The sequence below is a fragment of the Acinonyx jubatus genome, chromosome C1, assembly GCF_027475565.1.
Source record: "Acinonyx jubatus isolate Ajub_Pintada_27869175 chromosome C1, VMU_Ajub_asm_v1.0, whole genome shotgun sequence".
NCBI classification, from domain to species: domain Eukaryota; kingdom Metazoa; phylum Chordata; class Mammalia; order Carnivora; family Felidae; genus Acinonyx; species Acinonyx jubatus.
In genome coordinates, this window is record NC_069381.1 from 162788927 (window position 1) to 162803228 (window position 14302).

Consider the following 14302-nt stretch of genomic DNA (forward strand, 5'->3'; position numbering starts at 1 on the left):
CCCAGTGCTCATCCCAACAAGTGCCTTCCTTATTGCCTGTCACCCATTCAGCCAAAGAAAATAATTATTTTAAAGTGATTTTGACTTTGGTTTCCAAAATGTTTGCACACTTATTATTTTACAACAAATCTAAGAGGTAGGCAGGTTAAAAATTACTCCTACCTGTAATATGAAGAAATCAAGGAATAGAATTTTAGATTGCATAGTAAGATAAATAACTTCATTCATTCAGAGGAGTAAGAGAACATAAAGTACTTTCAACTCTACCCTAATGATTTGGCTAGTTAAGTCAGTTTCTCCTTAACCTGTTTAATGAGATTGTGACATCCTGAAAAGTATTGCAACATACATGGAACCACTGGAAGCCTATTTCACATTAAATATTGTCACTTCCTGAGCTAAGTCAGTCTCCTTTAATGGAGCAGACAGCTAACCATAGCCCAATGCTTTCCTGTCATTCAGAAACATTGTTAACCTCTTTTGTAGTTCTTTAGGTCTTCATCATTTGCTGGTACATTTCTTACAACTGCCAACAGGTCTTCAGGTATACCCAGTAGGCTGACTTCCACTTGAGAATGAATTCCAAAGTAGTAGACTTTCCCATGCTAATCCCCTGTTCAAGAATTTATAATAGCTCTCACCATATCAAGTGTTTATCTTCCAGTAAGTTTTCTTTTCTTTTTTTTAATTTTTTTTTTATGTTTTATTTATTTTTGAGAGAGACAGAGTGTGAGCCAGGGGAGGGGCAGAGAGAGAGGGAGACACAGAATCCGAAGCAGGCTACAGGCTCTGAGCTGCCAGCACAGAGCCCGACATGGGGCTCAAACTCGTGAGCCATGAGATCACAACCTGAGCTGAAGTCGGATGGTCAACTGACTGAGCCACCCAGGTGCCCCTCTTCCACTAAGTTTTCAATGCTCTGATGATTTGGTCTTATATTACCCATTCATCCTTATTTTTTCTTCCTCTCACACCTATTGTATTTTCTAGGAAGACTGTCATCCTTATACCAGCCTATCTTTCACTTCTATAATAACAATTAAAATTCACTATATTTTTGCTCATTAATCCTTTAATACCCCTGGGAAGTAGTCATTACCATTCCAGTTTTATTAGATGAGTAGCCAAGCCCAGAGATTTTAATATGACAAGCTCAAGACAACATATCTGCTCAATGATAGAGTCAATATTCAAATTCAAGTCTGTCTGGCAGTGAGGCTAGTGCTCTCAGCCATTATACCAAATATATTAGTAAGTCAATTAAACTTAAATAGGCTAAGTGACCCAATATTTTATACTCAGACTGCTTAAAAGAAATCACCTAAGCTGTTTACAGAAGACATATTTAAATATATATAGATACAGAAAGATTAAAAGTTAAAGGATAGGGGGGCACCTGGGTGGCTCAGTTCTTTAAGTGTCCGGCTTTTGGTTTCGGCTCAGGTCATGATCTCACAGTTTGTGGGTTCGAGCCCTGCATTGGGCTCCATGCTGACAGTGCGGGGCCTGCTCGGAATTCTCTCTTTCTGTCTTTCTGCCCCTCCTCCATTCATGCTCTCTCTCTCTCTGTCTCTCTCTCATGCACTCTGTCTCTCTCTCTCTCTCTCTCTCTCAAAATGAATAAATAAACTTTAAAAAAAGTTAAAGGATAGGACCACAACACATGCTAATGTAACTAAAGTTAAGACAAAAATCATTATTAGAAACAAAAAGGGATATCTGATAATTATAAAAGGTTCATCAGGAAAATATAATTTTGACATGTCTAATATATAGTTTTAAAGTACAGAAAGCAAAGATTAGCAGCAGTACAAGGATAATTAGATAAATCCATAATAATGGTGGAAGATTTTAACATACTTCAATAACTGATAAAAATAAGTAGACAAAATACCAGTTAGGATATCAAAGATTTGAACAATACAAATGATTAGGTCAAATTTGTATTTGGGAAACAAATACCCCAAAACAAGAGCAAATACAAATCATTCTTTTCAAAGACAAATAAAAACTACTTGAAACAAAATAATAATGAAAATACTGTTATCAAAACATGAATGAAATTAATTATTTAGAGAAAAATTCATAGCCCTAAACACATATATATCAGAAAACATACAAAAAAGGTGAAAAATCAAGGAGTAGGGCATTCATTTCAAGAAATTTAAAAAATAAAAGGTGGAGGATAGGAAACAAGAAGGAATATTTGCAGAAATTAATGAAAGAGAAAGCATACATATGATAGGATCAACAAAGTCAAAAGTTGGCCCCTTAAAAAAGTATTGGGAAAAATTTTCAATTAGCAATAATCACACCATGGATAAACTTCATTGGCTACAATGCTGCCACCGTGTAAAGTTGGTCCTTTAAAAAGGTAATAAAACTGATAACTGTCTGGCAAACTGATAAAAAAAAAAGAGTAGAATAACTAATGTTGGGAATGAAAAGTGGGACATTACTAAAGATCTTACAGCCATTAAAATGGTAATAGGACATTCTATAAAAACTTTATGTCAATACCTTTGAAAAAGTAAATGAGGCAGATAATTTCCTACAAAAACACTGTCAAAAACTGAAACAAGTAGAACCAGAAAATATGAATAACATTAAACTATTTAATCTATAAATAAAAACCTTCCCATAAAGAAAACTCTAGGTTCAGACCATTTCTTTGGTGAATTCTAATGAACATTTAAGAAAAATAATGACCAATTTTACACAAACTCTTCCTGAGACTTATAAAACAAAGGAGCCTGGTTTCACGAGGCCAGCAAAAGCTGACCTGTTCCTATTAGAAGAATAATAGACCAACCTTACTATATACAAAATTTCAACAAAATTGTATTCAGTATTTAGTAATATATAAAAAGCGCTATACTTCATGACTAGATTGGACTTATGCTAGCACTGCAAGGTTGGTTGACAGTGGAAACCTATCCATGTAATTTACTATACTAACAGAATAAAAGAGAAAAATCATTTGATCATCTCAACAGATGCAGAAAAAACGTCTGACAAAACTCAATATCCATCCATGATAAAAACTCGCAACAAACTAGGATTTGAAAAGGAATTCCTTAATCTGCTAAAAGGTTAAAAAGAAAAAAAAAGAAAAACCAGCAACCCACTTTGAACAATAGTGAAATGTTAAGAGATTTTCCTTTGAAATGAGGAACAAGATAAGGATGCTACTTTCAAAACTTCTATTCAGCATTGTACTTGAGGTCCTAATCAGCTGGTGTAAGGCAAGACAAAGAAATAAAAGGTATGAGGATTGGAAATAAATCAACTATTGTCATTAACAAATGATATAATCTTATGCAGAAGACCTAAAGGAATATATGATAGTTAAGACAGTGTGATACTAGCATAAGATAAATACATCAATGGAATAAAATACAGAGCCCAGAAATAGACTAATGTTATAGGGACATCTGACTTATGACAAAGATGGTTAATGTAGAACCCTTTTCAACAAGTGGTGCTAAACCAGTTGGCTACTCACATGGAGTATGAAACCTGATCTCTACCTCATAAATAAAAATCAATTCCAGGTAAACTATAGGCGTAAAAGTGAAAGGAAAAATAATAAGGCTTCTAAAAGGCAACTTAGGAGATGTATCTTCATTACACATTCACAAACGATGATATCCAAATGGTCAACAAACATATAGAAAACACCCTTGATCTCATTAGTAATCAGGAAGATGTAAATCAGAACCACAATTAAGATAATACTATATAATAGCTAAAACTATACTGACAAGAGTATATAGTAGAAAATGGTAATTCTCATATGCTGCTGTGGCAGATTTTGTACAATCTCTTTGGAATACAGTTGTCATTTCATTATCTATTAAACAAATGTATACTTGGTGACCTAGTAATACTACTCTTAAATGGATACTTAACAGAAATTCATCTACATGTCCACCTAGAGACATATGCAAAAGTGTTCATAGCAACCTTATTCACAATAGTCCCAAACTGGAAACATCTTGAATGTCCATTAATTATAAACTCTGGTATATATATTTAAAGGAGTAGTATGTGGCAAAGAAAACGAATGCACTACAACTACACACAATGTGGATGAATATTACAAACAGCATGTTGAGTGAAAGAAACCAGACACAAGAGAACATACTGTAAGATTATACAAATTCAAAAAACAAGTAAGGGATGTATGCTTAATTGTTAGAACCATAAGAAAAACAAGGAAATGTATATTATAAAATTCAGGATGGTGCTTACCTCTGGCAGGTAGGGAGGGTAAAGAGATTGAGAGAGGGCATAGTAGGGATTTCCAGGATACTGGAAAAGTTCTGTTTCTTGAACTAGATGGAAGTTACATGGGTGATCAATCTGTGATAATTTATGCTTTGGTTCACTTGTCTGTTATATTTTATAATAAAAATGTATAAAAATGCAAGAATTCCTTAATTTGGGGATAACTTAGCAGCTCTGTAGGGAAGTAATGGGAATCAGTGCAGTAAAGAAATACGGTGCATGTGTCAGATACTAATCTGTCCTATTTAGACTTTTTTTCTTCCTCATATTGGAAGAGAAGTCATAAATGCAAATATTAGTCATTCCATTTAAAATTCCTCATGTTCTTGGGTTCACCATGCTCATGTGGTCTGCTCTCCATTGGGATCCATGTTATTAAGGACTAAGTCAGGACTCAGAAGGAACAGGTGTGTTGTGATGGCCCTCCTGAATGTTATACTCACTGAAGTTTTGCTTTATGTGGGAATCACAAACATCTCAATGGACCACACTTCATGTGAAGCATTCCTTCCTTAAAATAAATTTCAAGACACTCTGCTTGGCCTTTGCTCTTGTAAGGAGAGGGGGTGGGGGTGGGGGTGGGGGTAGGAAATACTTCACCAAGGTCACCCACATCACACTTATTTCATCCAACAGTATAATATAGTGCCCCCCCCCACACACATATATCCCAACTCCTAATCAGCCTGGTTATGCCATGTAGATGAGGCTTTGACTTACATACTTTCCATCTCATAGCACATAGTAATGAATTAGGTACATAATAGGCTCTTAACAAACGCTGTTACTGCCTGTATTTCATTACTGTATACATATTTGAAAAAAAAATCAGTTTTTCCACTGGTATATAATTTTGATTTACATCAACCTTTTCATCACCCAGGAGAAAAGGCTTTTTGTTATTCTGTTGATATGTGCAAAATTTATAAATTTTGCCTCCTGAGAGTTGGTGAGAAGCATATTCATATTTTAATTTGGACAACACTGAAGAAGTCAGTTAACTATTCACTAGTGTTAGGCTAAGCTCTCTGGGAGTCAAGCAAAAATTAATAGACCAGTCTCATTCTAAAACAATTCTGAGAAAGTTGTTGCTTATAATAGCATTTTGGCAAGAAAAATATGAATTTTGCGATTGCAAGCAAATGTGCTAGTTGGTATTTCAATGCTGTTCTAGTAACATCTAAAAAAGGTGTAAGAAGCTTGAGGATTAAAGTGGCTAAACTCTCAGACTTCAGGAGGCTTTCTCTTTCAGGCACTCAGCAATTTACTCCTTTCTGTTTTCTTAGCTCCTAATCCAATCTGAAATAGCCAATGGAGAAAAGTAGCAGCTACACAAGAGTGGGGCTCAGTGATTCTAGAGCTAGACTGGATATTTAATGCTGAACTATCTCTTAAGATCTGGAAAGCTGGCATTCAAATCAAGTCCTTCTCATTGTTGCCTGAATTTTTCAGAACTATTAAATAGTTCTTTTGTATTAGTCCAATTAACTCCTGGAATGTCTTTCATAGAGTCTGTGTTATAAAGGTGATTATTTGGAAAGGTGACTTTATTGGGCTTGGAAAGCTTATGACAACCCTTTTTCTTACCGTTCCCAAGACTCATTTTTGAATTGCACATTATGCAATAAGGTATTTTATTTCTATGGTTAGGTCTTTAAGGTGCCTTATAAAAACTCTACCTAATCCACTGGCTGAAGATGGTTGTGGAGCACTGCCTTTTGAGATCCTCCTATTTTCACCAAGTGCCATTCTCCATAAAGTTAATTTGTAGACAAGCGAGAAGTTCTAAGAACAACTGTTAGGTAATTCTATCTGTAGCAATAAAAAACTTTGCCTCCAATAAGGTAAATAAGGGAGTAGCATTCAGTAATGAAAGAGAATCTCCGTTGCAACTCAGCTTTACGCCCTCAGGCAAGTTCATGTCTCTGAGCCTCAGTTTTTTCAACTGTAAAATGGAAATTACATGAGAATCTCCAGGCGCGAAGTAGGCGATGAGAAAATGATAGCTATTTTCTCAAATGGTTACAGACAACGAGTCAGTTTCAAGTTACTTTAGTGACGCTGCTGGGAGGGGAACATAGGGGAGCAGCAGGAGCTCCTTAAGGAAAAGGATGGCCCTGCTTAAGTTGTCAGGTCCAGCAGCACCCTGGTCCTAGGCGTCTGCCCCAGAAACCTACTCCAGAGGCCAAGGGGACACCCAACGACACCACCCAGGGTATTTGGACACCTCGCGGACACTTGTGGTTGGGATTCTGGTCCAGCCCAGCTAAGTCTGAGCCAATCCGGGTGCAGCTCAAACTCACCTGCTTGGCAGGTGCTCGCCGTCCGAGGCGTGACCGCGGAGGGCGGGCGGATGTGGTGGGCGGGAGCAGAGAATGTGAAGCTCCCGGCGCATGGCACCCGCCGCCCAGTCGCCGCGGTGGCTGCCGGGATGCGCCGCAGCGAATGGTCGCGCCGGGCCGCCGCTCTAACTGACCTTTCACCCGCGCCCAGCGGTCCCGGGCGGCGGCACAAGGCGGAAGCCATGGCGGAGGCGGCGGCTGCAGCGGGCGGGACGGGCGTGGGCACAGGCTGCTGTTCTGCAGCGGACCGGGACCGAGACCCGGACCCGGATCGAGACCGTGCCGGGCGGAGGCTCCGGGTTCTCTCCGGTCATCTGCTGGGCCGGCCCCAGGAGGCTGTGAGTACCAATGAGTGCAAAGCGCGGAGAGCCGCGTCGGCGGCCACGGCGGCTCCCACTGCCACTCCCGCCGCGCAGGAGTCGGGCACCATCCCCAAGAAACGGTGAGTAGCGGCTCTGTGGCGCTGGTTGGCGGCGGGGGACCAGGCCAGGCCTGTGCTGAGGGAGGACATGGGCAAGGTGGAAAGGGAAGTGACACGGGTGGGAGGAAGGCACCCTGTTCGCTGAAAGTGAAGACCCATCTCTGGAGGGAGTGGACGAGACCCTGGACCCTGGCAGGAAGGGGGAGGGATGGAATGGTGGGTTTTGGTCAGTATTTGAGAATAACAAATATGAAGAACTCTCACTGGGGAAGGCTTTAAGGGGACCATTTTTCTTGAATTCTTATTGAATGCTAGGAATTCATTATCTTGAATTAATACTTGGGAGATAAGGTCTTCCATTGGATAGAAAGGATTCTATTATGATCTTCCAAGAAGATTTGAGTTTGTACTAGATGATGAATCTCTTCTAATTTACGCAAGTCTCGATGCGGTGCGGGGAGAAGTGATGGTTTTTAGAAGAAGGTGCTGACCGGTTTGCAAGGGGCAGGTTTCCACTTGCTCAGGGGCATGGTCTTTGAGTTTGAGGGAGGAAAGGGATGGGCAAGAAGCAAAAGACTTGACACTAGTTAATGATTCTGCTTGCTCAGGGGCATGGTCTTTGACTTTGAGGGGGGAAAGGGATGGGTAAGAAACAAAAAACTTGACACTAGTTACTGATTTAGGCGGTGGTGCTAGCTACTGAGCTCTGGTGTAACCAGAAGCTGAAAGACCCTTGCCTGTGGATGAGGATGTTTTTAGGAGATCTTGACTTCCTGTTTTTTGGAGAAATCGTAAGTGCTGATGGAAGCTACTTGGAAAAACTTTTCTGAGATGTGGCTTTGTCAGGTGGATGAACTTCGAGAGTGAAAAAAAGTGTTGCTAATGTTTAATGTGTTCTGTCAATGTGCCAGAAACCATGTTAAGTCGGTTATTTCTTTTACTCCTTTCCAAAGTCTGAGGTAGGTGCAGTTATCTACAGATGAAGAAATAAAACAGATTTAGAAGCCTGCTGCAGATGTACAGGTTAGAATTCCAAAGCACATCATATTAACTTTAGGGCTAAGTTCTTAACCTTCACTATGGTGAATTCATTCACTAATTCCACATTCATGAGCCCTTCCTCTGCTACATGCAAAATACAGTATTTAAGGAACTAATAGCCTGTGATAAGCTATTTAGCTGATAACCATAGCAAATGGTCAGTTAACCCAGTTTTAGGTATGTATTTGTAAAGGGGAGGGGGCTTCCCAGAGTAAGAATTGAGTAAATCTTGAAGTTTGGGTTAGAAGTAACCTGCCAAAGGAGAAAAGTGTTCTTGGGAGAAAAATAGTGTGTTCACAGGTAAAGCAGTGAAAGACAGATTAGAAAACTGTTGGGAGTTCAGTATGGTAGGACGGGGTGGGAATGATAGAGGCAGAGGGCTGGTGGCCAGTCTTGTTTGCAGGATTTTATGTGGGGAAAACTTGAATGCATTTACTTTTTAGAAAGGTCACATTGGGGGCTGAATTGAAGAAGGTTAAGCAGTTTAGCATGTAATATCTGGAAAGGAAGACCTGAGTTTGAATTTCCACTACATAATTCCAGTTGCATGACATTGGACAAATCACTTCACCTTTCTTAGAGCATCAGTCCTTTGTGAAAATGAGGACAGTAATTCCTGTTTTGCACTATTGCTGTGAGAATTAAAAAATACAGAGTTAAGTGATCAAGTGCTTAGTGCACTGTCGGTTATATAACCCTTCACCAAAATGAAATGGTAGATGCAATTTTCATGGAGTCCAAAGACAAGGAGACAAATTAGGAGACTATTTATTCTGATGAGAATTACTGTGATTCTGAACTAAGGCATAATATTGGGAGTAGGCAAGCCTGTTAAAAAAATTTTAGGATGTAAGTTTTTTATAACTTGGTTACTGAATAGTGGGGGAAGGGAGGAATCAAGGATCCCATCTTGGCATCAGGCTTCACTTGATGTTGTATTAGCCGTCATTGGGTTTAAAACTTTTTTCTTCCTAAATGGCTTCATGTATGTAACAATGGCTTCCTTTGTATGTTTCTGTACATTGATATGATGTTCACATTCTTAGAACTAAGTAGGTAGGTCAGGTGTTCCTCATAGTTGGATTTAGGGGCCTTGGTCTGCAGCAGTCAGAGAAAAATAGTAGTGTTTATAAGGCACACTGGCCTAACAAATGAGGGTTCCCATGGCTAAAGGTGACTGGTCTGTGACTACTCCTTAGAAGACACACCTGTAACCTCTTGTTGGCATAGGTTTGGTTCAGACTTAGGTGTGGCTAGTGGTAAAATCTAGTCCTGTATAACTGTTTTGAAGTTTGACTCAATATATGAGGGAACATAAAAACTTTCATTAAATGGAACATCAAAAGCTCTACTTAATGTATTGTTAATGGGGAACCAAGGTCTCCCTTCTACTCCCTCCTGCTTAGGTGGGCCTCAGTTTGCCAGCAGCAAAGCTGAGTCTAAAGGGAAGATAAATGGAGCAAAGAGCCAGCATGTAAATCTAATAAAGTGTGAGTGTGACTGTATGTCACTTATTTTGGAAGCATTTGGTGATGTATGTTATTTGTGTAACTCCTTCTCTCTGATTACCTTAGATGATGTCCTTGGTTGTAATTCTTCTATCTTATGACTGGTTGCCATTATGGAATTGGATGAGTGACTTCTTGAAACTTCATGTTTTCATTTCCTTTACAGGATACTCATGCATATGTTAATTTATTTAATGTTTATATAATACTTGCTTTATGACAAGTATTGTCCTAGACACTGAAAGTAGAGAGATGAATAATCCTTGGCCTCAAAGAATTCACAATAGTAAGGGAGATACACATTCTAGTACATTTTGAATAGAGCTACTATAAATACAGGTACAGATATAGCACAAAGGAAAGAAAGAGCAACTATCCATGGGGTCAGGGGAAGCTTTCTGGAGATGGTTTTAAAATACGGTTGAGAGTATAGCAGGTTGATTGGATGGTGAAGAGAATTCCAAGCAAAAGGAATACCATATGGCAAAGCAAGGGGCATGAAAGTGCGTATTGTATTTAGGTAACTAAACAATTCATATTGTAGAGGTGGGAGTGAAGTAAACAGAGGAAGGCGCTGGCAGGTCATGGAAGCCTTTGGCCTGTAGGTCATCAGTCAGTTAATTCATTAACATATTCACTCATGTGTGAATATTTCAGTGCTTACTGTGCAACATAGCAGTGAACAAAAACTCTGCCCGTATGGACTTATATTTTAGTTGGAGCAGGGATAGCAAAACAAACAAGTAATATGGTATGTCAGATGGTGATAAATGTAATGAGGAAAAATGAAGCAGCGAAGGGGGTTTAGGTAATGGCAAACCCTTGAGGCAGTTAAGCTGGGAAGAGATTCAACTAGATTGGGTTTGGGTTTGCATCCAGCTGCAGTATTAAGAATGGATTGAAGAAAGATAAGGATGTACATAGGAAGACCAGTTAGGGAGCCGTTGTAGCAGTACAGATGAGAAATAATGAAGTATTAAACTGAGATGGTGGCCGTGAGAATAGAGAAGGGAGGATGGATCTGAGTTTTGGAAATTAGTGCATCAGGGGATACTTAACATTATGTGACTATATGCCAGGGGAATTTGGAGACCATGAAGATCGAAAAAGGATGATAAGAGTCCTGACAAATGTGGATATTTAAGATCGCAACCTGTTGTACTTGTCACATTAGTCTCCTGCGAGTTGGTTCTGATTGCTTCTATCTGGGAACATATATGCTTATTATTTGAAATTACTGAGCAGAGTTTTGAGAGTGATGGTTTACTTTTGGACCTTCTGTTTTTAAGTGCACGCTACTCCATGAACAAATTCTTTTTGGTCTTGTTACTGGATGCAGTTTTAGATTCTTAAAAATCATTGTAAATACCAATTAAGTGTGTGACATTTTTATGCCTTGGTTTTGGATTTTTTTCAGTTTTTAAAAAAGCTATTGTAATGCTACGAAAAAGAGAAGAAAAAATCCCTTGTGACATCCGTTTGTCCTCACTGTTAACGGTTTTCCCAGTTGTGGTTTGGGTTAGTCAGAACTGTTGGCAATTTTTACAGAGGTTATAAATTCTTCTGTTCAGATCAAAAGAAGATCTGATTAAGAATGCTACTAATTGTTTAATTTACTTATACTGCCATTTATAAACACAGTTCTTTAAAAAATAATGTATTATTTAACATCTACCAGAAGCCTTGGTAGGTGCTTTCCAGAAGGAAAAAGGCTGAGTTAACCTCTTCTAAATGTTTCCTAAGAACATTTTGTCATGCCAGGTTTCAGCCTTTTGTGATTAAAGAGATCATGATCAAATACAGTGTCATATAGTTAAGGCATTAGTTTATATTGTACTTAATGAATTATAAAATATTGATCCTATCAAAATGCAATTCATAATTTAAGAAAATGTAATGCATGGTTTAAAAAACAGACCAACCTATTTCCTTCTGTGAGTGAATTTTGCTGTTTGATTTGTAGGAGAAAACAATGTTGAGAATAAAAGAGAAACTTCTCTTAGGCGGCAAGTATAATTTTGGGATAGACCACATTTTCTGCAAATAGATTTCTTTATGTCAGGAAGTTACTTAGTATAAAGCCACCTACCCCAGTCACTTAATAAAAATATCTAGAAATAAAATAAGTGATCTATTTTTAGGCTGCAGAGAAATGGAGTGCTCTTGTAGTCAGAGGAGATATTTTATGGAACACTTTAAAAGCAAGTGCTAAGCAAATATTACTCCTGTCAATTTTGTTTTCTTATTATTTTTTTTAAACATTTTTTTTTATGTTTATTTATTTTTGAGACAGAGAGAGACAGAGCATGAACGGGGGAGGGGCAAAGAGAGAAGGAGACACAGAATCGGAAGCAGACTCCAGGCTCCGAGCCATCAGCCCAGAGCCCGAAGTGGGGCTCGAACTCACGGACCGCGAGATCGTGACCTGAGCTGAAGTCGGACGCTCAACCGACTGAGCCACCCAGGCGCCCCGTTTTCTTATTATTAAGAAGAGAATTTCTGTTGTTGGACAGATTAGTATGTTAATTCAACTCTAAACCAAAACAAAGTATCCTGAGTAGAGTTTATTCTTTTGACATAAAGTACTAATCACACTCGCCTCATTAGTACTCTCTTTATTTGTTGGACTTTAGGAGTCATATTTAATTATGTCACTGTCTCACATCCAAATTCAGAATCTGTTGAGAAGACACAGAATATAGATAGATGGAGGTAAAAATGTCAGCTTTATTACAAATAAAGCTGGCTGAAGAATGTGGCTTAGATTTGAAGTACCTAATAATTACCCTGAATTGGATAGACTCAGTGACAGGTAGTGCTGAACCACAGAAGGCCTCCCCTGGGAGGGCAGAGCCAGCTCCAGTAAGCCTTATGCATGGCCCTGATAGAGACTGGAGTATAACCACTCTATAGATGGATTCTAAGGAGAGAGAAAAGGCTGATTCCAGATACTTGGTGCCTGTTCTCAGAAGTTACTAATGAGGTAAATCACTCCTCCCATGGGAAGGGATGACTGTGTGACGGTTGGGGAGAGGTGGCCAGGATAGTTACTCTTCTGAAGTCCCTCCAGATTGGAAACTGGATGTCAGAGAATGGAGGTATTGCTGGTATATTTTTGGAGAAATTAAGGGAAAGCGCTGAAAACTTTGTAGTAGGTAAAAAGTCTTCTACCTCTATCATTTGCATGTCTCATCCCCATTGTCTAACGTCCTCCAGGAGAGCAAATCAGGCTTTCTAGGCCCCTTATTTCCTTGATATCTACTATGTACTCTAGCTACACCCCGGAATTATTGCTATTCCTGGGACATGCCCTTCCTTTCCCCTCTTCTTTCTTTGATATGTTAGTGTTTGGAAAGTATAGTGTACATGGCACTGATAGTCCTGGGATAATTTGGGGTGGTACATGATTACAATCTCTCTTGGGTAGTTATAAGTGTTTGTATACATACTCACTTTTTCAAAACTTTATTGAACTATTATATAATTTATTAAGAAAGTAAATGTGAAAATCATAAGTTTTCAGCTTACTTTCCACAAAGTGAACACATCCATCTTATCAGTATTTGGATTAAGAAACCACATTACCAGTCCCCAAAATACTTCTTCACGTGCCTTTCCAATGCCTCCTCCCACCAGGATAACCACTCCCTTGACTGAAGTTTATATTTGCTTGTTTTGAGCTTCATAGTAATGGGATCATGCAGTGTGTATTCTTTTGTGTATGTCTTCTTTCCCTCATCGTCATATTTGTAATACTCATCCATGTTACGTGTAGTTGTATTTTTTTCATCCTTCTTGCAGAATAGTATTTCATTGGGTGGATATATACCACAATTTATCCATTCTGTTAAGGATGAACATTTAGGTGGTTGCTAGTTTTAGGTCTGAACAGTTATTTATTGATTTTAATATGGAGTGCATATCTAACTAGTGTTTTTATAGATATTGCTGTACAGAAATAGGCTAAAATAATTAAAATAGCATTTAGTATATAATATGTTCAATTTTCTTAAGTATTTCCCTTGTCTGAGGTAATAAAATGCTTCTAGGTACTAAATCATTAATGTGAACATTAAATTGACTTTTTAAATACCATGACGTGTAAGTCTTTGCAGTGTTCAAATATTATTTATGAACTTACAAGATTTCAGCTTAGGGGCACCTGGGTGGCTCAGTCGGTAAGGCGTCCAGTTCTTGATTTCAGCTCAGGTCATGATCTCATGGTTCATGAGTTTGAGTCCTGTGTCAGGCCCTGTGCTGATTGTGCAGAGCCTTCTTGGGATTCTCTCTCTGCCCCTCCCCTGCTTGTGTTCTCTCTTTTTCTCTTAAAATAAATAAATAAACTTAAAAAAAAAAAGATTTCAGCTTAAAATCACAAGTCTAAATCTGTAACTTAGTTACACATTTTAAATTTGTTACAAGCCAGTCATAAGACAGATCCTCTTAAATTTTGTAAGTATATAAAAGATCAATTTTTGCATAGCTTTCTTAAAACAAAAACATTAACATCTGACTTTGATTTCCTTCTTAAGCATTTGTATATTTAATTTTAGATCTTTTTATAGTTGAAATATGTGTACTCATTAAGGAAGTCCGCTACCATTCTAGCTAACTGCAGTTACTTTTGACAAGGAGTTTTGCTTCTTGGATGAGATTTGGAGCTCTGGGTATCTTATCACTCACTAAAAAAACTATTGTAT

General features: G+C 38.5%; 1 protein-coding gene and 1 pseudogene across 1 annotated transcript in view; one reads left to right on the forward strand and one right to left on the reverse strand.

Annotated features, from left to right (window-relative positions):
* Nucleotides 1-2193: 2193 nt before the first annotated feature.
* On the reverse strand, nt 2194-2360 carry LOC113598412 (uncharacterized; annotated as a pseudogene).
* Nucleotides 2361-6688: 4328 nt separating this feature from the next.
* AGPS (alkylglycerone phosphate synthase) overlaps nt 6689-14302 on the forward strand; it is a 141810-nt gene continuing 134196 nt past the window's right edge. Inside the window, exon 1 of the mRNA XM_053215320.1 lies at nt 6689-7074. Within this exon, the coding sequence (XP_053071295.1) occupies nt 6722-7074 (353 nt within the window). The 5' untranslated portion in view covers nt 6689-6721. The remainder of the gene's footprint in view (nt 7075-14302) is intronic.